At 46.1% G+C, this 23,753-nt stretch overlaps 1 protein-coding gene across 1 annotated transcript in view; it reads right to left on the minus strand.

Moving 5' to 3' along the window:
• Positions 1 to 23,753, minus strand: part of LOC144511240 (NAD(P) transhydrogenase, mitochondrial-like) — a 122,536-nt gene that overhangs the window by 51,480 nt on the left and 47,303 nt on the right. The window contains exons 12-14 of the mRNA XM_078241398.1: positions 21,255 to 21,400; positions 12,717 to 12,912; positions 3,172 to 3,405 (exon numbers count right to left, since the gene is read on the minus strand). Coding sequence (XP_078097524.1) covers positions 3,172 to 3,405; positions 12,717 to 12,912; positions 21,255 to 21,400 — 576 coding nt within the window. The remainder of the gene's footprint in view (positions 1 to 3,171; positions 3,406 to 12,716; positions 12,913 to 21,254; positions 21,401 to 23,753) is intronic.

Genomic DNA, 23,753 nt, shown 5'->3' on the forward strand with positions numbered 1-23,753 from the left:
AGGGTTCTACAGGACAATGTTCCGAGCAGACAGGGAGGAGTTGGTAGGTTAATGGAACCGTGGTGCACGAAAGCTGTGCAGGACCTAGTCGAGAAGAAAAGGAAAGCGTACAAAAGGTTCAGAGAGCTTGGCGAAGATAGGGATCTAGATGAGTATACGGCTTGTAGGAAGGGACTAAAGAAGGAAATTAGGAGAGCCAGAAGGGGTCACGAGAAGGGCTTGGCAAGTAGAATTAAGGAAAACCCTAAGGCGTTCTATAAATATGTGAAGAGTAAAAGGATGAGATGAATGAAGGAATAGGGCCTATAAAAGGTGAAGGCGGAAAAATCTGTACGGAACCAATAGAAACGGCAGAGGTGCTCAATGAGTATTTTGCCTCGGTTTTCACAGAGGAGAAGGACATGGGTGGATGTACTGCGGGCTTGCGGTGGACTGAAAAGATTGAGTATGTGGACTTTAACAAAGAGGTTGTGCTGGAATCTTTGAATGGCATCAAGATAGATAAGTCATCGGGTCCGGATGGGATGTACCCCAGGTTACTGTGGGAGACGAGGGAAGAGATTGCAGAGCCTCTGGCGATGATCTTTGCGTCGTCGATGGAGACGGGAGAGGTGCCGGAGGATTGCGGATGTGGTTCCTATTTTCAAGAAGGGGAATAGGGATAGCCCAGGAAATTACCGACCGGTGAGTCTAACCTCAGTGGTTGGTAAGCTGATGGAGAAGATTCTGAGGGACAAGATTTATGAGCATTTAGACAGGTTTAGTATGCTCAAGAATACTCAGCATGGCTTTGTCAAAGGCAGATCGTGCCTTACGAGCCTGGTGGAGTTCTTCGAAAATGTGACCAAACACATTGACGAAGGGAAAGCAGTAGATGTGGTTTATATGGATTTTAGCAAGGCGTTCGATAAGGTCCCCCATGCAAGGCTTCTGGAAAAAGTGAGAGGGCATGGGATCCAAGGGGCTGCTGCCCTGTGGATCCAGAACTGGCTTGCCCAAAGGAGGCAGAGAGTGTGTATAGATGGGTCCTTTTCTAATTGGAGGTCGGTCACCAGTGGTGTGCCCCAGGGATCTGTTCTGGGACCCTTGCTGTTTGTCATTTTCATAAATGACCTGGATGAGGAAGTGGAGGGATGGGTTGGTAAGTCTGCCGACGACACCAAGGTTGGTGGGGTTGTGGATAGTCTGGAGGGATGTCACAAGTTACAGAGGGACATAGAAAGGATGCAAGACTGGGCGGAGAAGTGGCAGATGGACTTCAACCCAGATAAATGCGTAGTGGTCCATTTTGGCAGGTCAAATGGGATGAAGGAGTACAATATAAAGGGAAAGACTCTTAGTACGGTAGAGGATCAGAAGGACCTTGGGGTCCGGGTCCATCGGACTCTAAAATCGGCCCCGCAGGTAGAGGAGGTGGTTAAGAAGGCGTATGGTGTGCTGGCCTTTATCAATTGAAGGATTGAGTTTAGGAGTCCGGGGATAATGATGCAGCTATATAAGACCCTCGTGGAGTACTGTGCTCAGTTCTGGTCGCCTCATTACAGGAAGGATGTGGAAAAGATTGAAAGGGTGCAGAGGAGATTTACAAGGATGTTGCCTGGATTGAGTGGCATGCCTTATGAGGATAGGCTGAGGGAGCTCGGTCTTTTCTCCTTGGAGAGACGTAGGATGAGAGGAGACCTAATAGAGGTATATAAGGTGTTGAGAGGCATAGATCGGGTGGACTCTCAGAGGCTTTGTCCCAGGGTGGAAATGGCTGCTATGAGAGGACACAGGTTTAAGGTGCTGGGGGGTAGGTACAGGGGAAATGTTAGGGGGAAGTTTTTCACACAGATGGTGGTGGGCGAGTGGAATCGGCTGCCGTCAGTGGTGGTGGAGGCAAACTCAATAGGGTCTTTTAAGAGACTCCTGGATGAGTACATGGGACTTAATAGGATGGAGGGTTATAGGTAGGCCTAAAAGGTAGGGATATGTTCGGCACAACTTGTGGGGCCGTAGGGCCTGTTTTGTGCTGTAGTTTTCTATGTTTCTATGTAATATTCAAACTCCACACAAACAGTGATCCGAGGCCAGAATTGAACCCAGTGCTAACCACTGTGCCACCGTGCCTTCTTGAACCACTGCAGTCCATGTGGTGCAGGTACTCCCACAGATCTCATAGAGTCATAGAGGTTTACAGCATGGAAACAGGCTATTCAGCCCAACTTGTCCATGCCACCTCTTTTTCTTTTAAACCCCTAAACTGGTCCCAATTGTCCGCATTTGGCCCATATCCCTCTATACCCACCTTACCCATGTAACTGTCTAAATGCTTTTTAAAAGACAAAATTGTACCCGCCTCTACCATTACCTCTGGCAGTTTGTTCCAGATATTCACCACCCTCTGTGTGAAAAAATTGCCCCTCTGGACCCTTTTGTATCTCTCTCCTTTCACCTTAAACCTATGCCCTCTAGTTTAGACTCCCCTACCTTTGGGAAAAGATATTGACTATCTAGCTGATCTATGCCCCTCATTATTTTATAGACCTCTCGAAGATCACCTCCTAAGCCTCTGTCAGAGATATGTTCGGGGGGGGGGGGGGGGGGCAGCAAATAGGTTCCAAGGATATTAAAAACATTTCTATTTTAGTTTTCTCTACCCTAATAAAACACATCAGGGTCTGGTGGAGAAGGACCAGCCCATTTCCCTTTTGAGAAATGTACTCAACAGCTCTTTGAAAACCTCACCCAACTTCATTAAAATGCCGGAGTAGTAGGAGATATTTATTTCCGTAATGGAGTTGATCAGGTCAAGAGTGTTAAATGCAGGCTTCCGGAAGGGAACAGCCCAAACCCTTTAAAGGCAGTCCCAGAAATTGCACAGCCCAGGAATGGGGTTGGGAATTCTGGAGTTGGGATCCACCGGTCATTTTTGAAGGGCTCCCAAGTCAATCTGACTCAGTGAGAATCCAAGTCATTGAGTTAACAGACAATAAAAAACAACAGGGGAGCTGGATCACTCATTCCTTCTGTTTGGTTTGCCTATAATCCTTGGTGAAAGGATAGTGACTTACAATAATCAACCTTCACTCTGAAAATCTGACTCCACTAATTAGTTTCTTCCTACAGTAATTGGTTTAATTTCCTTTCTAAAAGCACAGCCTCATGGTTTGATATGAAATGCAGACTCACCCTGCAATTTGCCATAAGCGACAAGAGAGCCACTTAATGTCACTCCACCTATATAGGTGCCAAGGTAGGCTATGATCTTGGTTAAATGGGCTGCAGAGTCTGTCGTGAAGTGAGGATATTCCACCATGTACTCAGCCACACAGGTAAGCATGGCAGCGAAACCCACCAGGCTGTGGAAAGCAGCGACCAGCTGAGGGAGTTCAGTGATCTGGATACGGGTGGCAATTCCCAATCCTGTAGAATGTTTCAGAAATAAGTTACATTTACAACTACAGTTTACCAAATAAAGAGCTTGAGTAAGAACAAGCTCAGTTTGTGAACAACATCAATAATCTCTCCATTGCATTAACTCTTTGTGCCTTACACTACTGTGAGTAATAAACTATTTCACTCAAAAAGACCGTTTTTCTTTTAACTATAAAGGATTCAGTGTTAAACTGAATTTGTAAATTCATGCATCATAACATCTATAATACAATCAGTAACTTTTGTACTCAAGGACTTGAATAGTATTTAGCAATGACCGTCATCACTACAAATATTTCCTTGGCACCTTCAAGATCCCAAGTATTTAACAAAGGAGATGGACTGAGCGATTGGGGATTGAGGGGAACTGACTCATGCTTGCGAGCTGTCTACATTTTAAGTTTTACTTTTAATTTCAGTTGAGTACAGATGATGCTGCAGTGATAGTGAGAGCCGCAACGGTTGAGTGTCCAACAGATTGATGTGATGTGAATAGCATATGGGTGAAGAGAGTATACAGTCTCTCCATTGTCTCTCCCTGTCAGTATACAGTCTCTCCATTGTCTCTCCCTATCAGTATACAGTCTCTCCATTGTCTCTCCCTGACAGTATACAGTCTCTCCATTGTCTCTCCTTGTCAGTATACAGTCTCTCCATTGTCTCTCCCTGTCAGTATACAGTCTCTCCATTGTCTCTCCCTGTCAGTATACAGCCTCTCCATTGTCTCTCCTTGTCAGTATACAGTCTCTCCATTGTCTCTCCCTGTCAGTATACAGCCTCTCCATTGTCTCTCCTTGTCAGTATACAGTCTCTCCATTGTCTCTCCCTGACAGTATACAGTCTCTCCATTGTCTCTCCCTGTCAGTATACAGTCTCTCCATTGTCTCTCCCTATCAGTATACAGTCTCTCCATTGTCTCTCCCTGTCAGTATACAGCCTCTCCATTGTCTCTCGTCAGTATACAGTCTCTCCATTGTCTCTCCCTGACAGTATACAGTCTCTCCATTGTCTCTCCCTGTCAGTATACAGTCTCTCCATTGTCTCTCCCTATCAGTATACAGTCTCTCCATTGTCTCTCCCTGTCAGTATACAGTCTCTCCATTGTCTCTCCCTGTCAGTATACAGTCTCTCCATTGTCTCTCCCTGTCAGTATACAGTCTCTCCATTGTCTCTCCCTGTCAGTATACAGTCTCTCCATTGTCTCTCCCTGTCAGTATACAGTCTCTCCATTGTCTCTCCCTATCAGTATACAGTCTCTCCATTGTCTCTCCTTGTCAGTATACAGTCTCTCCATTGTCTCTCCCTGTCAGTATACAGTCTCTCCATTGTCTCTCCTTGTCAGTATACAGTCTCTCCATTGTCTCTCCCTGTCAGTATACAGTCTCTCCATTGTCTCTCCTTGTCAGTATACAGTCTCTCCATTGTCTCTCCCTGTCAGTATACAGTCTCTCCATTGTCTCTCCTTGTCAGTATACAGTCTCTCCATTGTCTCTCCCTGTCAGTATACAGCCTCTCCATTGTCTCTCCCTGTCAGTATACAGCCTCTCCATTGTCTCTCCCTGTCAGTATACAGCCTCTCCATTGTCTCTCCCTGTCAGTATACAGCCTCTCCATTGTCTCTCCTTGTCAGTATACAGTCTCTCCATTGTCTCTCCCTGTCAGTATACAGCCTCTCCATTGTCTCTCCCTGTCAGTATACAGCCTCTCCATTGTCTCTCCCTGTCAGTATACAGCCTCTCCATTGTCTCTCCCTGTCAGTGTACAGCCTCTCCATTGTCTCTCCTTGTCAGTATACAGCCTCTCCATTGTCTCTCCCTGTCAGTATACAGCCTCTCCATTGGCAAGTCCTCAGCTGTGTTTCCTCGTGGTGGCACATGGAAACTGGGTCCCTCATGGCCTGAGGCTAAAGCTTTAGAGGAAGTTGGAGGAGGTTTGGCCCCCAAACAGTGTGTAGGCCAGTATGGACACAGCCTGGCATTCCTGATCCAAACTCCCAGCTTTAGGAAAATACTCCATTGCCCTGTGGGTACTTCAGAAAAGCTGAAAGGAGTAAACCCTGTCAACAAATCTGATGTGGAACAAAAAGGTGAACCTTATGTCACCTTTCCAGAATTCAAGTCAGTGCCAAACGTGGTGCTTTGCATTCTTATGGGCTCAACTGGGGAGGTCAGAGGAGGATTTTGATGTTTGGATAGTCCATAAATTTTATCCAGCCTTGCGTCTTGAAGCGGACATTCTAGTTTCACTGCAGAGTATTAATACAAATGGGGGAACAAACAGGAATCAGCCCAACTTGGTTGTTGTAGAAACGGGTGCTACTGGCTGTCTCCGATAGGGGGAGAGACCATGACATCCAATGCAAACTGTACAAGTCTGAAAAGAGCATTAGGGAAGTTCGGGCAGAGGATACAATACTGTGTATGTGAACCCAGGATAGGCCAGAGACCCGCAGACCACTTGTGTCAGTGGACTCCACTCGGAGTGCTAAGTAAAAGGAGAAGAAACAGAATATAGAGAGATATTTATCTGTGCATTGCAAATGATTGAAATGTGCTGTTAGAAAGGATCTTCACAGGGATATCTCGGTTTTCTTTCCTTTCCTTTTGTTTTCTGCAGGAAGAAATGCAAAGGACAAGATACTGGACCCTATTTTACCATTTTGATTCTAAGTTCTGGGCGGACCTGAAACTGGGAGAGTTTCAGATCCAACTTTTAGACCCGTTCTCAGGCGCCCCCATAAGCACTCTGCCTGAAAAAATATCAGCGACTCGGAATTGTGCTGCAGAAGCGCCCGAAATCCTGCAGCTCTGATCGGCACCTCTGCATGCGCAGAAAAGAAAATGATAGAATGCGGCTCCCCTGCCACAACCCTCCCGGGTGGGATAATGCCTCCCCCTGGTACCCACAGACATTGCTCCACCCCTCCAACATTACTGACCCCCTTATCCCCCCACCCCCCAGACTGATTGTGGGCCCCTCCCCCCTCATTGATCACAGGCAGATTGGCAGCGGAGCCCCCCTCCCCCCTCCAACGATCTCAACCAGCGAGCCATCAGACGCTAGGCGCTTACCTCCCCACTAGCTGGAGCACCTGAACCAGACTTTTGTGGAGCACGTCTGTTTCGTGCTGATTCTGGTTGGACGAAAGCAGGGGTAAAGGGGTAAGTGCCGGTAAGGTGGACGTGCAGCCCATTAAGTCAATTTAAATGCATGCAAATGCACTTAAATGGCCATCGCGCCCGTTTCGGGCACAGGCCCGATCGCTGCCATTTTCAGGTCTTGGTAAAGGGGGAAACCGGCGCAGAGGCAGGCACAGATCACGATACTCGCCTCACGCCCGACTTTACCAAGTTTCCGTGCCCGAAAGCGGGCGCAGCGCGATGGTAAAATCGGGCCCACTGAGTTTGCAAAGCTGCAGTGATTAAGCTCAGTGTGCAAGAGGGCATTCGGAACAATTCCTCATATATCTATGCAGTGGGCATGTGACTACACAAGATGATCAATCAGGCAAAATAATAGACATAACAAATAGGACATCATGGTATACATATTCCGGAAGATGGATGGGGTCGTTAAGAAGTAATTCTAGCAAACAAAGCCAAGAAAATGGAGTTAAAATCACCTATACAGGAGCAAGTGTGGGTTGTATCTCCAGCACCGTATTAAGAACCACTTGGCATCAGCTAGATCAGAAAGAGGGAAGATCGGTGTGCATCAAATGTCAGGCAAGCCCAGGTGATAGAGGTCATTATAAATGGGCCAGGAAAGTTGATATTAATGGAGATGACCCCACGTCCTTGTAGGAGATGGTTCAGGACAACAGTAATGTCTAAGGCAGGTGGAATACATTATGCTGGACAAAACCGTGGCAAATTGAAACAGGCATGCACCTGTGTATTGAGGGGAGTGATTGGGAATGTCAATCCACCACCACTATGACCCTGAGGAGGCAATGGCAAGATTCCACAGGTTCTGGTATAGATTGGACAATGGCCGCAAACTCATGTGCCATCCCTGGCCAAAACATAATCATGAAGGTGGTGGAGTTGACACTGAAACCTAAACCTTCCCCACCTAAGCCTTTGCAAGTCCACAGGAACAAACAGCCAGAATGTCCACTCCAAGTGCCACGTAACGGGGTGATAATGGTTCCAACTAAGCAGATCCTTTACCATGATGTTCATAATGACTTAGCACCTGTCATGCTAAATCTAACTAAGTTACGGCTGCCGGAGATTTGGGAAACTGAAAACCTGTACGAAAGGCTGCTACATGAGGCATACACCAGTTTTGCTGAAAATGGGTATGTTGTGGGGAACATGGGATGAAAGGGGGAAGGCTCAGGTAATCAGACTAGATGAAAAAGATGGCTACTGTATAACGCAGCCATAGTATTTAACACCTGGACATCATTCACAAATAGTATAGATAATGCAGCATTACAGTTTCAGCTGAATGATCTATAGCAAAGGTTAAAGCCAATTCTGCAAAAACAAAATCAGAGGAGCAAGATGGGTTGAGGGAAGATCAAGTGATAGCTATTCATTTAAAAGAGATAATAGCGAGCAAGTTGGAGAACATGTCTGATAGTGTTAATGATGAGTTCGGGGAGATAAATATGCTTCCGTGCAAGCAGTGAGAATGAAATATGAGTAATATACAGGTCATAACTGACTGAGCAGGCCAAGCAAAACTTATAATACTTAGAGAATGGTCAGATTCCCAACTGGATAGATAATCAACACCAAGAAGCCCTTAACCATGGCCTGAATCCCTGTCAGTTATGCACAGCCTCTTAGGCCTATCCAATGTCAATTGTGTGTGGAAAATTGAATGTAGATAGCCCGACTAGAGAGGGGGCTATACTGGACCTAGTTCTGGGAAATGAGCCCGGCCAGGTCGTCAAAGTTTCGGTAGGGGAACATGTGGCAAATAGTGACCACAACTCTGTTAACTTTAGGATAGTAATGGACAAGGATGAGTGCTGTCCTACGGGCAGGGTGCTAAATTGGGGGAAGGCTGACTATAGCCGGTTTAGGCAGGAATTGGTGGATTTTGATTGGGAGAGGATGTTCGAGGGTAAGTCCGCGTCTGGCATGTGGGAGTCTTTTAAGGAACTATTGATAAGGCTGCAGGATAGGCATGTGCCTGTAAAAAGGAAAGATAGGAAAGGTAGGATTCGAGAGCCGTGGATAACCAGGGAAATTGAGGATCTGATTAAAATGAAAAGGGAGGCGTACGTTAAGTCCAGGCAACTAAAAACAGATGGAGCTCTGGAGGAATACAGAGAGAGTAGGAAAGATCTCAAACGGGGAGTTAGAAGGCAAAAAGAGGTCAAGAGATGTTCTTGGCAGGCAGGATTAAGGAGAATCCTAAGGCATTCTATTCATACGTTAGGAACAAAAGAGTTGTCAGGGAGAAAATCGGACCTCTCAGGGACAAAGGAGGGGAATTATGCTTAGAACCCAAGGGAATAGGGGAGATAGGGGAGATCCTAAATGAATACTTTGCATCGGTACTCACGAAGGAGAGGGGCGTGTTAACCGGGAGTGTCTCGGAGGGAGGTGTTGACCCGTTAGAGAAAATCTCCATTACAAGAGAGGAAGTGTTAGGTTTTTTAGGGAACATTAAAACTGACAAAGCCCCAGGGCCTGATGGCATCTATCCTCGACTGCTCAGGGAGACGAGAGGTGAAATTGCTGGGCCTCTGACGGAAATCTTTGTCGCTTCTTTGGACACGGGTGAGGTCCCTGAGGATTGGAGGATAGCGAATGTGGTCCCGTTGTTTAAGAAGGGTAGCAGGGATAACCCAGGAAATTATAGGCCGGTGAGCTTGACGTCCGTGGTAGGGAAGTTGTTGGAGAGGATTCTTAGAGACAGGATGTATGTGCATTTAGAACGGAACAATCTCATTAGTGACAGACAGCATGGTTTTGTAAGAGGGAGGTCGTGCCTTACAAATTTGGTGGAGTTTTTTGAGGAAGTGACAAAAACGGTTGATGAAGGAAGGGCCGTGGATGTCGTCTATATGGATTTCAGTAAGGCATTTGACAAAGTCCCACATGGCAGGTTGGTTAAGAAGGTTAAGGCTCATGGGATACAAGGAGAAGTGGCTAGATGGGTGGAGAACTGGCTTGGCCATAGGAGACAGAGGGTAGTGGTCGAAGGCTCTTTTTCCGGCTGGAGGTCTGTGACCAGTGGTGTTCCGCAGGGCTCTGTACTGGGACCTCTGCTATTTGTGATATATATAAATGATTTGGAAGAAGGTGTAACTGGCGTAATCAGCAAGTTTGCGGATGACACGAAGATGGCTGGAATTGCGGATAGCGAAGAGCATTGTCGGGCAATACAGCAGGATATAGATAGGCTGGAAAATTGGGCGGAGAGGTGGCAGATGGAATTTAATCCGGATAAATGCGAAGTGATGCATTTTGGAAGAAATAATGTAGGGAGGAGTTATACAATAAATGGCAGAGTCATCAGGAGTATAGAAACACAGAGGGACCTAGGTGTGCAAGTCCACAAATCCTTGAAGGTGGCAACACAGGTGGAGAAGGTGGTGAAGAAGGCATATGGTATGCTTGCCTTTATAGGACGGGGTATAGAGTATAAAAGCTGGAGTCTGATGATGCAGCTGTATAGAACGCTGGTTAGGCCACATTTGGAGTACTGCGTCCAGTTCTGGTCGCCGCACTACCAGAAGGACGTGGAGGCATTGGAGAGAGTGCAGAGAAGGTTTACCAGGATGTTGCCTGGTATGGAGGGTCTTAGCTATGAGGAGAGATTGGGTAGACTGGGGTTGTTCTCCTTGGAAAGACGGAGAATGAGGGGAGATCCAATAGAGGTATACAAGATTATGAAGGGTATAGATAGGGTGAACAGTGGGAAGCTTTTTCCCAGGTCGGAGGTGACGATCACGAGGGGTCACGGGCTCAAGCTGAGAGGGGCGAAGTATAACTCAGACATCAGAGGGACGTTTTTTACACAGAGGGTGGTGGGGGCCTGGAATGCGCTGCCAAGTAGGGTGGTGGAGGCAGGCACGCTGACATCGTTTAAGACTTACCTGGATAGTCACATGAGCAGCCTGGGAATGGAGGGATACAAACGATTGGTCTAGTTGGACCAAGGAGCGGCACAGGCTTGGAGGGCCGAAGGGCCTGTTTCCTGTGCTGTACTGTTCTTTGTTCTTTGTTAGAACATTGGAGACTGTCATGCGTAAACTGGTTATACCAAGGAAGAGGAAGGGGAAGGGGAAACCCTGACCCTGTGCCGGATGCAGGCTAAAGACATGTATACAAAATTTGCACAAGTAAACCCCTTCCCCATAGAAATGAATAAGTAATTACCCTGAGTTTAGAAGGATGCCATAAGGGGAGACTTAACATGTTAACAATTTAGATCCGAGCACTATAGCCTCCTGTGGGTATAACGGGTCAATAAAAATAAAATGTACAATGGAAACCAGATCTGAAATACATTCCCCTCCTCAGGTATCCTATATGGAAAATGGTACATATTGCATCACTACCCAGGGAAGAAATTTCCAATATCATGGGAAAAAGGATTGTCCACGTTCTATCTGCATTCCGAACATGAGATGGTAATGGGGGGGACAAAAATATACGGATATATCATGGACAGGGTAAAATTGATCAGCAACAAGACTGTTATGGAGAAGGAACTGAGAGAGTATGTGCCGAGAACGTTCCATTATTTCCAGTAAAATATGTTGAATTAATGAAGTAGATTGACTTGTCCCAGGAACAGCATTATCAGCTGGAGCAAAAGGCTTAGAGTACAGGAGAGGAAATCAATGATATCACTGTCCCACCGTGGTGGGATATTGATTTAAATGTAAAAATGCTCCAATGGATCAGAACTATTTCTCATGCATTGGTTATCGTTCAATTCTCATTTACTTACTCGTATTGCAACATAAAGTAACCAAAATACTTAAAGATAAGAAATTGTGGAATGGGTCAAGAAAATACAAAGGAAATTGGTACTGGAAGCCAATGTTATCAAATATGTCTATAGTAATTCATTAGTTACGCCTATTATATTTTGGGGATCACAAGAGGGATCTTACTACCATCTGAGTGTCGGTAGAAGAATAGATGAAGAGACCGAAGACGAGTAATATTTCTCTAACGTTCAAGAGATATTAAAGGGTTTGCAATTGCCATTTCAGGTGTCTAGGTTGATGCCGAGTAGTCTGTCCTGTTTCATTCCTTTTGATTGATTTTTGTAGCAGTTTGCTAATCTGAGTGGCTTGCTCGGTAATTTTAGAGTCAACCACATTGTTGTGGGTCTGGAGTCACATGCAGGCAGACCAGGTAAAGACGACAGATTTCCTTCCCGAGAGGGCACGATGAATCTTGCGAGATGGAAGGCTGCCACCGAGTAGTGGTTGTCAATGAAGCAGCACAACTATGGCAGCAACACACTCCTATTGGTTGGTGATCCACCCTAAAGCCAATCATCAGAAGATATCGGAGGAAAGAATGAGGTTATTAAGGAGCTAGAACACATCATACCTGTGATATGGAGATGCCGGTTGGACTGGGATGGGCACAGTAAGACGTCTCACAACACCAGGTTAAAGTCCAACAGGTTTATTTGGAATCACGAGCTTTCGGAGCGCTCAGAGATGAAGGAGCAGCGCTCAAATACCCTACAGTGCAGAAAGAGGCCATTCGGCCCATCTAGTCTGCACCGACCACAATCCCACCCAGGCCCTACCCCCATATCCCTACATACTTACCAACGAATCCCTCTAACCTACGCATCCCAGGACATAAAGGGGCAATTTTAGCATGGCCAATCAACCTAACCTGCACATCTTTGGACTGTGGGAGGAAACCGGAGCACCCGGAGGAAACCCACGCAGACACAAGGAAAATGTGCAAACTCCACACAGACAGTGACCCAAGCCAGGAATCGAACCCAGGTCCCTGGAGCTGTGAAGCAGCAGTGCTAACCACTGTGCTACCGTGCCGCCCAAAGCTCATAATTCCGAAAGCTCATAATTCCAAATAAACCTGTTGGATTTTAACCTGGTGTTGTGAGACTTCTTACTGTGCACATCATACCTGTTAGACTCGGCAAAACAAAGATGCAATGACCAAGTGATTATGACTGAATATATTTGTCACTGCACACTATTTCTCTGTTGTACATCACATATGTGGAAAGGTTTACAGTTTTTTCCCACTTACTTAAATAATTGTAATCAATCTAAAAGCAGGAAAAGGAAAAATTCTCTCTCATTTCCCCTACGCATTCAAGTAAATACTTACCAAGAGTGCCACCAACTGCCATCACAACAGACATCTGAGCCAATAGTTCAGGGGAAGGTCTAAGACCTCCGAGTGTAGCAGCAAGACCTGCAGCGACACCAATCATTCCCAAAGCGTTGCCAAGGCGAGCAGTATTTTGAGTGGACAGTCCAGCCAAAGCTCCAACACAGCACAAGCCTGATCCAAGATACATCATCTGATGAATAACAATAATAATATGCATCATCAATGCAATTTACAATGTAATGGAGAGAAAGGCCTGCATTTATATAATGCTGTGCATATCCTCAGAATGGTGCTGAGCATTTCTCTGCCAAGGAAGTACTCTCGAAGTGTCTCCGTTATTTTGTGGGCAAATACTGAACCAATACGTGCAGGGTCCCACAAAGATCAACAAGAACACTAGATATACCTAAATGACAGTACTTCACAGTACAAGGTACATCACATTCAGACAGAATGTCACCATGTTTCGCAGAAACAAGAGTTCAGAACTGTACTACTACATGGGTGAGACTGCCAGCAATGATTTACGAAGGCGGTGTTGCTCACGTTGTACGTTCCCCCAACGGGAGAAGCTCCCTCAAAGCACAGCACTGAAGAAGTTCACAGAAACTACAATTGGAGAGAGAGGTTGGAGCGTTTTGGTGTAGAGGGATTGGAGTGGCTTTGTGCATGAGTCGCAGAGAACTGGTATGCAGGTACAGCAGGTAATAAGGAAAGCAGAAGGAATTTTGGCATTTATAGCTAAAGGAATAGAGTATAAAAGTAAGGAAGTGTTGCTACACCTGTATAATGCATTAGTGAGACTGCACCTGGAGTATTGTGTACAATTTTGGTCCCCTTATCTGAGGAAGGATGTGGCATTCGAGGCAGTTCAGAGGAGGTTCACTAGATTGTTTTGAGAGATGAAGGAGGGGTTTGTCTTATGGACAGAGATTGAGCAGTATGGACCTATATGGTCTGGAGTTTAGAAGAATGAGAGGAGGTCTGATCGAAGAAATGATGATGAAAGGCATTGAGAAAGTAGAGTACAGCGGATGTTTATCTTATGGGGAAATCTAGAACAAGTGGTCATAGTTTTAGGATAAGGGATAGTAGATTTAAAACAGAGATGAGGAGAAACTAGGGGGGCGGTTTTCCCAGCCCACTATGCTGCTTTTGTAGTGCAGTGGGCCGGGAGAGTTGAACAGAGACTGTTTCGCTTCCCGCTGGGCGCCACGGCCTCTGTGCATCTCCGGCAACTGGATTTCCAGCGTTGCCAACTCTGTGCCAGAAATCGGCACGGAGCTTTATAATTTATTTAAATCAGCATGGCCATACAATTTAAATGTAATTAACAGGCCCGGGACTGAAATCTCCGGGCCCGCTAGTGTCTCCCCCTTGCCAGGAGTGGTTCATTTCAGTGGGGTTTACTTTCGCTCCCCACTTGTGGGCAGCTGTCAGCCCAACCCTGCTAGAGTGAAGTGGGGGGCAATTGAGGCCCCCCCCAGAGGGTCAGGGGCCGGGGGTGCCCCCTGGACATTACCACCTGGCAGTGCCAGCCTGGCTCCCTGGTTCAGCCCAAGGGGCAAAGTGCCAATGCCCAGGGGGCACCTTGGTACTGCCCACCAGGCAGTGCCAAGGAGGCGGGGGATCTGAGGGCGATTGGTGGGGTTGGGGGGTTCCACTGCCACTCTGCACTTGGGCTGAGTGACAGGGTGGGAGGCCAGCGATCGGGGCTGGTCATCGGAATGGGGTGGGGGGGGGGGGGGTCAGCCTGCTGGGATGCGGGGGGGCAATCGGGAGATCAGGGCTGCGTGAGGGACAATCGAGGTTGGCCCAGACACATCCGGGGCTGCGTGAGGGACGATCGAGGTTGGCCCAGACACATCCAGTGGGGGCGGGGGGCGGGGGGGGGGCAGCGATCGGGCCGTGGGGGGGGTCCATGTGCCAGCGATGCGGGGTTGCAGGACTGGCCAATGATTGAGCTGGCCAGCAACTGGGAGGCCATCAGTGTGGGGTCACTCTGCAAGTGCCGATCTCGGAACTAACAGATTGGCGCATGTGCAGTGGCCCGCTCAGCGCTATGCTGCCTGCCTCTCCAGCAGGAATAGCTAAACTGAATTTCAGCGTGATTCACGCTAGTGCACTTCGCAGTGCACAGAGTGAGGGAGATTTATTTTGAAACTCCCGTTGAAAAAAACCAGTGGGATTTACTCCAGTTTTTACACGAATTCGACACTTGGAATTTTTTTTGGGAGAATCGCCCCCTTCTTCTCTCAAAGGGTTGTGATCTGTAGAATTCACTACCCCAGAGTGCAGTGGATTCTGGGACATTGAGTAAATTTGAGGAGGAGATAGAGTTTTAATTCGTAATGAGTTGAAGGGTAATGGAGAACGGGCAGGAAAGTGGAGTTGAGGGTGAGGCATGATCGCGTTGAGTGGTGGAGCAGGATCGAGGGGCTGAATTGCCTACGCCTGCTCCTATTTCTTATGATCATATGAAAAAGAAAATTTGCAAGTGATTTCAAATTCAACCCAAAACACTTTTACAATTGTGTTAAAAGAAGATGATTAACAGCAGTGCGGGTTCCTTGAAAACTCATAATGGTGATACAAGTGAAAATAAGGAAATGATAGTTTTTAAAAAGCTACTTTGCGCCAGTAATTACAGAAGAGGAAGAATTCAGCATGCCAGACATAACAAGGAAACTAGAATATTACAATCAGAGAAAGGGGCTAATCAAAAGTGACATAAATAAATTAACAGTGACAAAGAAAATAATGAAACTTAAGAGCGACAGATGGACAAAACTGTCAAAAATTCCTATTAAGAGTTTTAACAACACCAGGTTAAAGTCCAACAGGTTTATTTGGTAGCAAATGCCATTAGCTTTCGGAGCGCTGCTCCTTCGTCAGATGGAGTGGATATCTGCTCTCAAACAGGGCACAGAGACCAAAATCAAGTTACAGAATACTGATTAGAATGCGAATCTCTACAGCCAACCAGGTCTTAAAGATACAGATAATGTGAGTGGAGGGAGCATTAAGCACAGGTTAAAGAAATGTGTATTGTCTCCAGACAGGACAGCCAGTGAGATTCTGCAAGTCCAGGAGGCAAGCTGTGGGGGTTACTGATAGTGTGACATAAATCCAAGATCCCGGTTTAGGCCGTCCTCATGTGTGCAGCGCTCCAAAAGCTAATGGCATTTGCTACCAAATAAACCTGTTGGACTTTAACCTGGTGTTGTTAAAACTCTTACTGTGTTTACCCCAGTCCAACGACGGCATCTCCACATCAAAAATTCCTATCCCAGGGGTCAAAGAAAGTAGCTGAGAACATTACATGCCTCCTAATAATGATCTTTGAAAGTTCTCTTCATTCAGAAACCATTCCTTTAGATTGGAAAATTGCACATGCCAGTCCACCAAGTGTGAAATGTGAGGGAATTACAGACCAGTTAGCCGAATATCTATTGTCAGGAAATTACTAGAGCCTACAATTAAAGAAAGGATTGAACGTTGAAAATCACAAGAGGATTTAAACTAGAAAGGTTGGGGGGAGGGAATCGAAATGAGGGGACTGAGAGCGAGGAGGTTAGCTCGCAAATAGATAAGGAATGTAGACAGGGTAAGAGGGAGGTTAGACGAGTGATGGAGAAGGGAAGTGCTCAGGCTGAAGGTCTGAGATGTGTCTATTTTAATGCCAGGAGTGTAGTGAATAAAGTGGATGAGCTTAGAGCGTGGATTGGTGGCCATTACGGAGACTTGGATGTCTCAGGGACAGGACTGGGTGCTTCAGGTGCCGGGTTTTAGATGTTTCAGGAAGGACAGGGAGGGAGGCAAGAGAGGGGGGGGAGTGGCACTGTTGATCAGGGATAGTGTCACGGCTGTAGAGAAGGTGGACGCCGTGGAGGGATTGACTACGGAGTCTCTGTGGGTGGAGGTTAGGAACAGGAAGGGGTCGGTAACTTTGCTGGGTGTTTTCTATAGGCCGCCCTATAGTAACAGAGATATTGAGGAGCAGATGGGGAAACAGATCCTGGAGAGATGTAGGAATAACAGAGTTGTCGTGATGGGAGATTTTAATTTCCCAAACATAGATTGGAATATCCCTAGGGCTAGGGGTTTGGATGGAGAGGAGTTTGTTAGGTGTGTCCAGGAGAGTTTCCTGACACAGTATGTGGATAAGCCTACTAGAGGAGAGGCTGTACTTGATCTGGTGCTGGCTAATGAACCTGGACAGGTGGAGGATCTCTCGGTGGGTGAGCATCTTGGGGATAGCGATCATAATTCTATCTCCTTCACGATAGCATTGGAAAGAGATAGGATCAGGCAGGCTAGGAAAGTGTTTCTCTGGAGTAAAGGGAAATACAGTGTCATCAGGGAGGAAATTAGACGGGTAAATTGGAAGGAGGCATTCTTGGGGAAAAGTACCGAAGGAAAGTGGAGGATTTTCAAGGAATGTTTGTCTGGAGCTCTGCATGACAACGTTCCGATGAGACAGGGGGGTGTTGGTAGGGTACGGGAACCGTGGTGCACGAAGGTTGTGATGAACCTGGTGAATAAGAAAAGAGAGGCGTACAGAAGGTTCAGAGAGCTAGGAGGTGTTAAGGATTTAGAGGAGTATACGGGATGTAGGAAGGAGCTTAAGAAGGAAATTAGGAGAGCGAGAAGGGGTCATGAGAAGACCTTGGCGGGTAAGATTAAGGAGAATCCCAAGGCTTTCTACAAATATGTCAAGAGTAAAAGGATGAGATGTGAAGGCATAGGACCCTTAAAAGGTGAAGGGGGAAAAGTTTGTGCGGAACCGTTAGAAATGGCGGAGGTGCTTAATGAATACTTTACCTCGGTATTCACGGTGGAAAGGGATCTGGGTGGTTGTACTGCTGGTTTGCGGTGGACAGAAAGGATCGAGCATGTGGACATAAAGAAAGAGGATGTGTTGGAACTATTGAATGGCATCAAGGTTGGTAAGTCGCCGGGACCGGATGGGATGTACCCCAGGTTACTGTGGGAGGCGAGGGAGGAGATTGCGGAGCCTTTGGCGATGATCTTTGCATCGTCGATGGAGACGGGAGAGGTTCCGGAGGATTGGAGGATTGCAGATGTGGTCCCTATATTCAAGAAAGGGAACAGGGACAGCCCGGGAAATTACCGACCGGTGAGTCTAACCTCAGTGGTTGGTAAGTTGATGGAGAGGATCCTGAGAGACAGGATTTATGATCATCTAGAGAAGTTTAGTATGATCAAAAGTAGTCAGCACGGCTTTGTCAAGGGCAGGTCGTGCCTTACGAGCCTGGTTGAGTTCTTTGAAAATGTGAACCAAACACATTGACGAAGGAAGAGCGGTGGATGTGGTCTATATGGACTTCAGCAAGGCATTCCATAAGGTCCCCCATGCAAGACTTCTTGAGAAAGTGAGAGGGCATGGGATCCAAGGGGCTGTTGCCTTGTGGATCCAGAACTGGCTTGCCTGCAGAAGGCAGAGAGTGGCTGTGGAGGGGTCTTTCTCTGCATGGAGGTCAGTGACCAGTGGAGTGCCCCAGGGATCTGTTCTGGGACCCTTGCTGTTTGTCATTTTCATAAATGACCTGGATGAGGAAGTGGAGGGATGGGTTGGTAAGTTTGCTGACGACACCAAGGTAGGTGGTGTTGTGGATAGTTTGGAGGGACGTCAGAAGGTGCAGCGAGACATAGATAGAATGCAAGACTGGGCGGAGAAGTGGCAGATGGACTTCAACCCGGATAAGTGTGTAGTGATCCATTTTGGCAGATCCAATGGGATGAAGCAGCAGTATAATATGAAGGGTACCATTCTTAGCAGTGTAGAGGATCAGAAGGACCTTGGGGTCCGGGTCCATAGGACTCTTAAATCGGCCTCGCAGGTGGAGGATGCGGTCAAGAAGGCGTACGGCGTACTAGCCTTCATTAATCGAGGGATTGAGTTTAGGAGTCGGGAGATAATGCTGCAGCTTTATAGGACCCTGGTTAGACCCCACTTGGAGTACTGCGCGCAGTTCTGGTCACCTCATTACAGGAAAGATGTTGAAGCCATTGAAAGGGTGCAGAGGAGATTTACAAGGATGTTGCCTGGATTGGGGGGTATGCCTTATGAGGATAGGTTGAGGGAGCTTGGTCTCTTCTCCCTGGAGAGACGAAGGATGAGAGGTGACCTGATAGAGGTTTACAAGATGTTGAGAGGTCTGGATAGGGTAGACTCTCAGAGGCTATTTCCAAGGGCTGAAATGGTTGCTACGAGAGGACACAGGTTTAAGGTGCTGGGGGGTAGGTACAGAGGAGATGTCAGGGGTAAGTTTTTCACTCAGAGGGTGGTGGGTGAGTGGAATCGGCTGACGTCGGTGGTGGTGGAGGCAAACTCGTTGGGGTCTTTTAAGAGACTTCTGGATGAGTACATGGGATTTAATGGGATTGAGGGCTATAGATAGGCCTAGAGGTAGGGATATGATCAGCGCAACTTGTGGGCCGAAGGGCCTGTTTGTGCTGTGGCTTTCTATGTTCTATGTTCTACAGTAATAAAGAAATCTTGCTGCAATTGTATAAAGTCTTTGTGTGGCCACACCTGGAGCATGGTGTACAGTTGTGATTCCCTTATCTAAGGAAGGATATGCTTGCCGTAGAGGGAGTGCAGCAGAAGTTCATAAGATAACTCCCTGTGATGGCAGGATGGAGAGCTTGAGGAGACTGGGCCTAAACTGTCAAAGAAAAATGAGCGATGATCTCATGGAATCATAAAAATTCTTACAGGACTTGAAAGGGTAGATGCAGCATGGATGTTTCCCCTGGATAGGGCTCCAGAACCAGGAACACAGTCTCAGAAAAGGGGGCAAGCCATTTAGGACAGAGATGAGGAGGAATTTCTTCACTCAGGGGGTGATGAATCTTTGGAATTCTCTACTCCAGAGGGCTGTGGAAGCTCATTCATTGAGTATGTTCAATCCAGAGATCGAAAATGGGAAATGGGAACAGTGTGATAAAATTGTGTTGAGGTAGGCAATCAGCCATGGTATGGTTGAATGATGGAGTAGACTCCAAGGGCTGAATAGTCTACTCCTGCTCATATGTTCCTGTATTCAATTTGCTGATAAAAGGTGGATAGGAATGCAAAGAAATATGAATAGGTTGAGTGAATGGGCAAAAATGTGAAAAATTAATTTCAATACATGGTGAAAAACGAGAAATTGTGGAGGTCCAAAGAAACTTAGGGATTCACGTACACTGATCATTAAAGTATCAAGGGCAGGAATAGAAAATAAACAAAGGGGCTGACTGAATTCTGGTCTTTTATGTGTACAGGGCTAGAACACATTTGGAGTAACGTGAGCAGTTCAGGAGCCCACACCTTAGGGAGGATGTACTGGCCTTGGAGGGAGTGCAACAAGATTGACCAAAATGATACCCAGAGTCCTAGGCTTAAATTACAAGGAGAGATTACACAAACTAGGATTTTATTCCTTATCGTTTGATTTGATTGAAGTTTTTGAGATTAAGGAACTGATCGGGTAGATACAGAGAAACTATGTCCAATGACTGGAGAATCAATGACTGGCGAATACAGTCCAAAATTAGAGATGGGCCTTTCAGAGTGAAATCAGGAAACATTTCCACAAGCAAAAGGCAGTAGAAGTTTGAAACTCTCTTCCTCGGATAGCAGAAGATGTTGGGTTAATTTTAAAGTTGAGACTGATGGATTTCTATTAACCAAGGGATTAAAGTGACGGAGAGAAGGTGTGAGTTAGGTAACAGATCAGCTATGAACCCACTGAATGGTGGAACAGGCTCATAGGCTGAATGGCTTACTCTGGTTCATATAAATGCAACCTTTTGTCGTTGCTGATATTAAGTGGAGATGCCGGTGTTGGACTGGAATGGACAAAATGAGAGGTCACACGACACCAAGTTATAGTCCAACAGGTTTGTTTGAAATCACAAGCTTTCGGAGCGCTGCTCCTTTGTCAGGTGAAGTGGAGCAAGGTGTGCAAGCACAGAATGTATAGGTGTTGGGCTATCGTCACTCCGTCTATATATTCTGTGCCTGTGCTCATCGCTCCACTTCACCCGATGAAGGAGCAGCGCTCTGAAAACTTGTGATTTCAAATAAACCTGTTGACTATAACGTGGTGTCGTGTGACCTCTCATTAAGTGTTCTATTGTCTGGTGTTAACATCGTTCACCCTCAAGAGTACAAGATACAGTTTGAATAAAAGTTAACAAAAATAGCACACAAACAAAAAAGACAAAGGAAGTAAACCTAGCTTTGAGTAGTTCAAGAACAGCTTCTTCCCTCTGCCATCAGACTTTTGAATGGACCTTTCATACATTAAGCGGATCTTTCTCTTTACCCTATCTGTAACTGCAGCACTACATTCTGCACCCTATCCTTTCCTTCTCCCCTAAGTACTCTGTGAACAGTATGTTTTGTCTGTATAGCGCGCAAGAAACAATAGTTCTCACTGTATCCCAATACACGTGACAATAATAAATCAAATCAAATCAAAACCAGGTTTACAAATTCAGTTCACAGAAGTGTCTCACCTGTTCAATAGAATAATCATTGCTCAGTGCAACAGCATAACCTCCAATAAAGGCCCCACCAGGCAGCAGATACAGATAATTATACTCTGGGGGATCAGTGGGCCGTTTAAACATATCCAGCATCTTCTTAGTGACTAAGAAACCACCTAAAGTGAACAGCACCAGAAAAAGTATTAAAGAACTGAAATCATCAGGACTTTCTGGAGGCAATAGCTTTTCAACAGGCCTGTAGGTTAGAAGCACAAGTGGAAGTCCTGGGAATGAATTACATAATATAACGCTTAAAGTCTCTTCGAGATAAAGCCGTTCTCGAATGCTTAATATTTTGAGATTAGAAACTTCAGTTACAGAGGGGGAAAGAAAGCAATTGATAAAATTGGCAAAGTCTTTTCAGTGTTGTTGAGAATTCAGGTGGTACAATCTCACTGCAATTTATTCTCTGCATAAAGTTGTGTCTAATTGTGTAAAACACAGTGCGAGACCTTTAACACTGAAAAAGTCCATCATGAAATCACCAACAGAAGTAACAGGGGTATTTTAGATAATTAAAATATAACATACATCAGGTAATAAACTACAATGGAATGTGCGGCCCCAGATATGGAATTTAAAATATTTGTGAAAATAATTTCCAATCTGTGGGGCAGGGTACCTGGGAGCAGGGAGTCGGAAGGTACCTCAATGATGCACTGGGGGTATGTAAGAGGCAAATACAAACTCCCTTTGGACAATTGCTCTGCATTGTGAACCATATGATAGGCAAATTTAAATCGCAGACTTCAGATGGTTCTGACTGTCTTACAGGAATTGTGTTACAGGAAAGTTAGAAGAATTAAAACATAGAACATAGAACAGAGAACATAGAACAGTACAGCACAGAACAGGCCCTTCGGCCCACGATGTTGTGCCGAGCTTTATCTGAAACCAAGATCAAGCTATCCCACTCCCTATCATCCTGGTGTGCTCCATGTGCCTATCCAATAACCGCTTAAATGTTCCTAAAGTGTCTGACTCCACTATCACTGCAGGCAGTCCATTCCACACCCCAACCACTCTCTGCGTAAAGAACCTACCTCTGATATCCTTCCTATATCTCCCACCACGAACCCTATAGTTATGCCCCCTTGTAATAGCTCCATCCACTCGAGGAAATAGTCTTTGAACGTTCACTCTATCTATCCCCTTCATCATTTTATAAACCTCTATTAAGTCTCCCCTCAGCCTCCTCCGCTCCAGAGAGAACAGCCCTAGCTCCCTCAACCTTTCCTCATAAGACCTACCCTCCAAACCAGGCAGCATCCTGGTAAATCTCCTCTGCACTCTTTCCAGCGCTTCCACATCCATTCTTATAGTGAGGTGACCAGAACTGCACACAATATTCCAAATGTGGTCTCACCAAGGTCCTGTACAGTTGCAGCATAACCCCACGGCTCAAACTCCAACCCCGTTAATAAAAGCTAACACGCTATAGGCCTTCTTCACAGCTCTATCCACTTGAGTGGCAACCTTTAGAGATCTGTGGATATGGACCCCAAGATCTCTCTGTTCCTCCAGTCTTCAGAACCCTACCTTTGACCTTGTAATCCACATTTAAATTAGTCCTACCAAAATGAATCACCTCACATTTATCAGGGTTAAACTCCATTTGCCATTTTTCAGCCCAGCTTTGCATCCTATCTATGTCTCTTTGCAGCCTACAACAGCCCTCACCTCATCCACTACTCCACCAATCAGCAAATTTACTGATCCACCCTTCAGCCCCCTCCTCCAAGTCATTAATAAAAATCACAAAGAGCAGAGGACCAAGCACTGATCCCTGTGGCACTCCTCTAGCAACCTGCCTCCAATCCGAAAATTTTCCATCCACCACCACCCTCTGTCTTCGATCAGACAGCCAGTTACCTATCCAATCGGCCAACTTTCCCTCTATCCCACACCTCCTCACTTTCATCATACGCCGACCATGGGGGACCTTATCAAACGCCTTACTAAAATCCATGTATATGACATCAACTGCCCTACTTTCATCAACACACTTAGTTACCTCCTCAAAAAATTCAATCAAATTTGTGAGGCACGACTTGCCCTTCACGAATCCGTGCTGACTATCCCGGATTAATCCGCATCTTTCTAAATGGTCGTAAATCCCATCCCTAAGGACCTTTTCCATCAATTTACCAACTACCGAAGTAAGACTAACCCGTCTATAATTACCAGGGTCATTTCTATTCCCTTTCTTAAACAGAGGAACAACATTCGCCATTCTCCAGTCCTCTGGCACCATCCCCGTGGACAGTGAAGACCCAAAGATCAAAGCAAAAGGCTCTGCAATCTCATCCCTTGCCTCCCAAAGAATCCTAGGATATATTTCATCAGGCCCAGGGGCCTTATCGACCTTCAGTTTATTCAAAACTGCCAGGACATCCTCCCTCCGAACATCGATTTCCTCCAGCCTATTAGCCTGTAACACCTTCTCTTCCTCAAAAACATGGCCCCTCT

Source organism: Mustelus asterias, chromosome 1 (genome assembly GCF_964213995.1).
Source record: "Mustelus asterias chromosome 1, sMusAst1.hap1.1, whole genome shotgun sequence".
Lineage (NCBI taxonomy): Eukaryota > Metazoa > Chordata > Chondrichthyes > Carcharhiniformes > Triakidae > Mustelus > Mustelus asterias.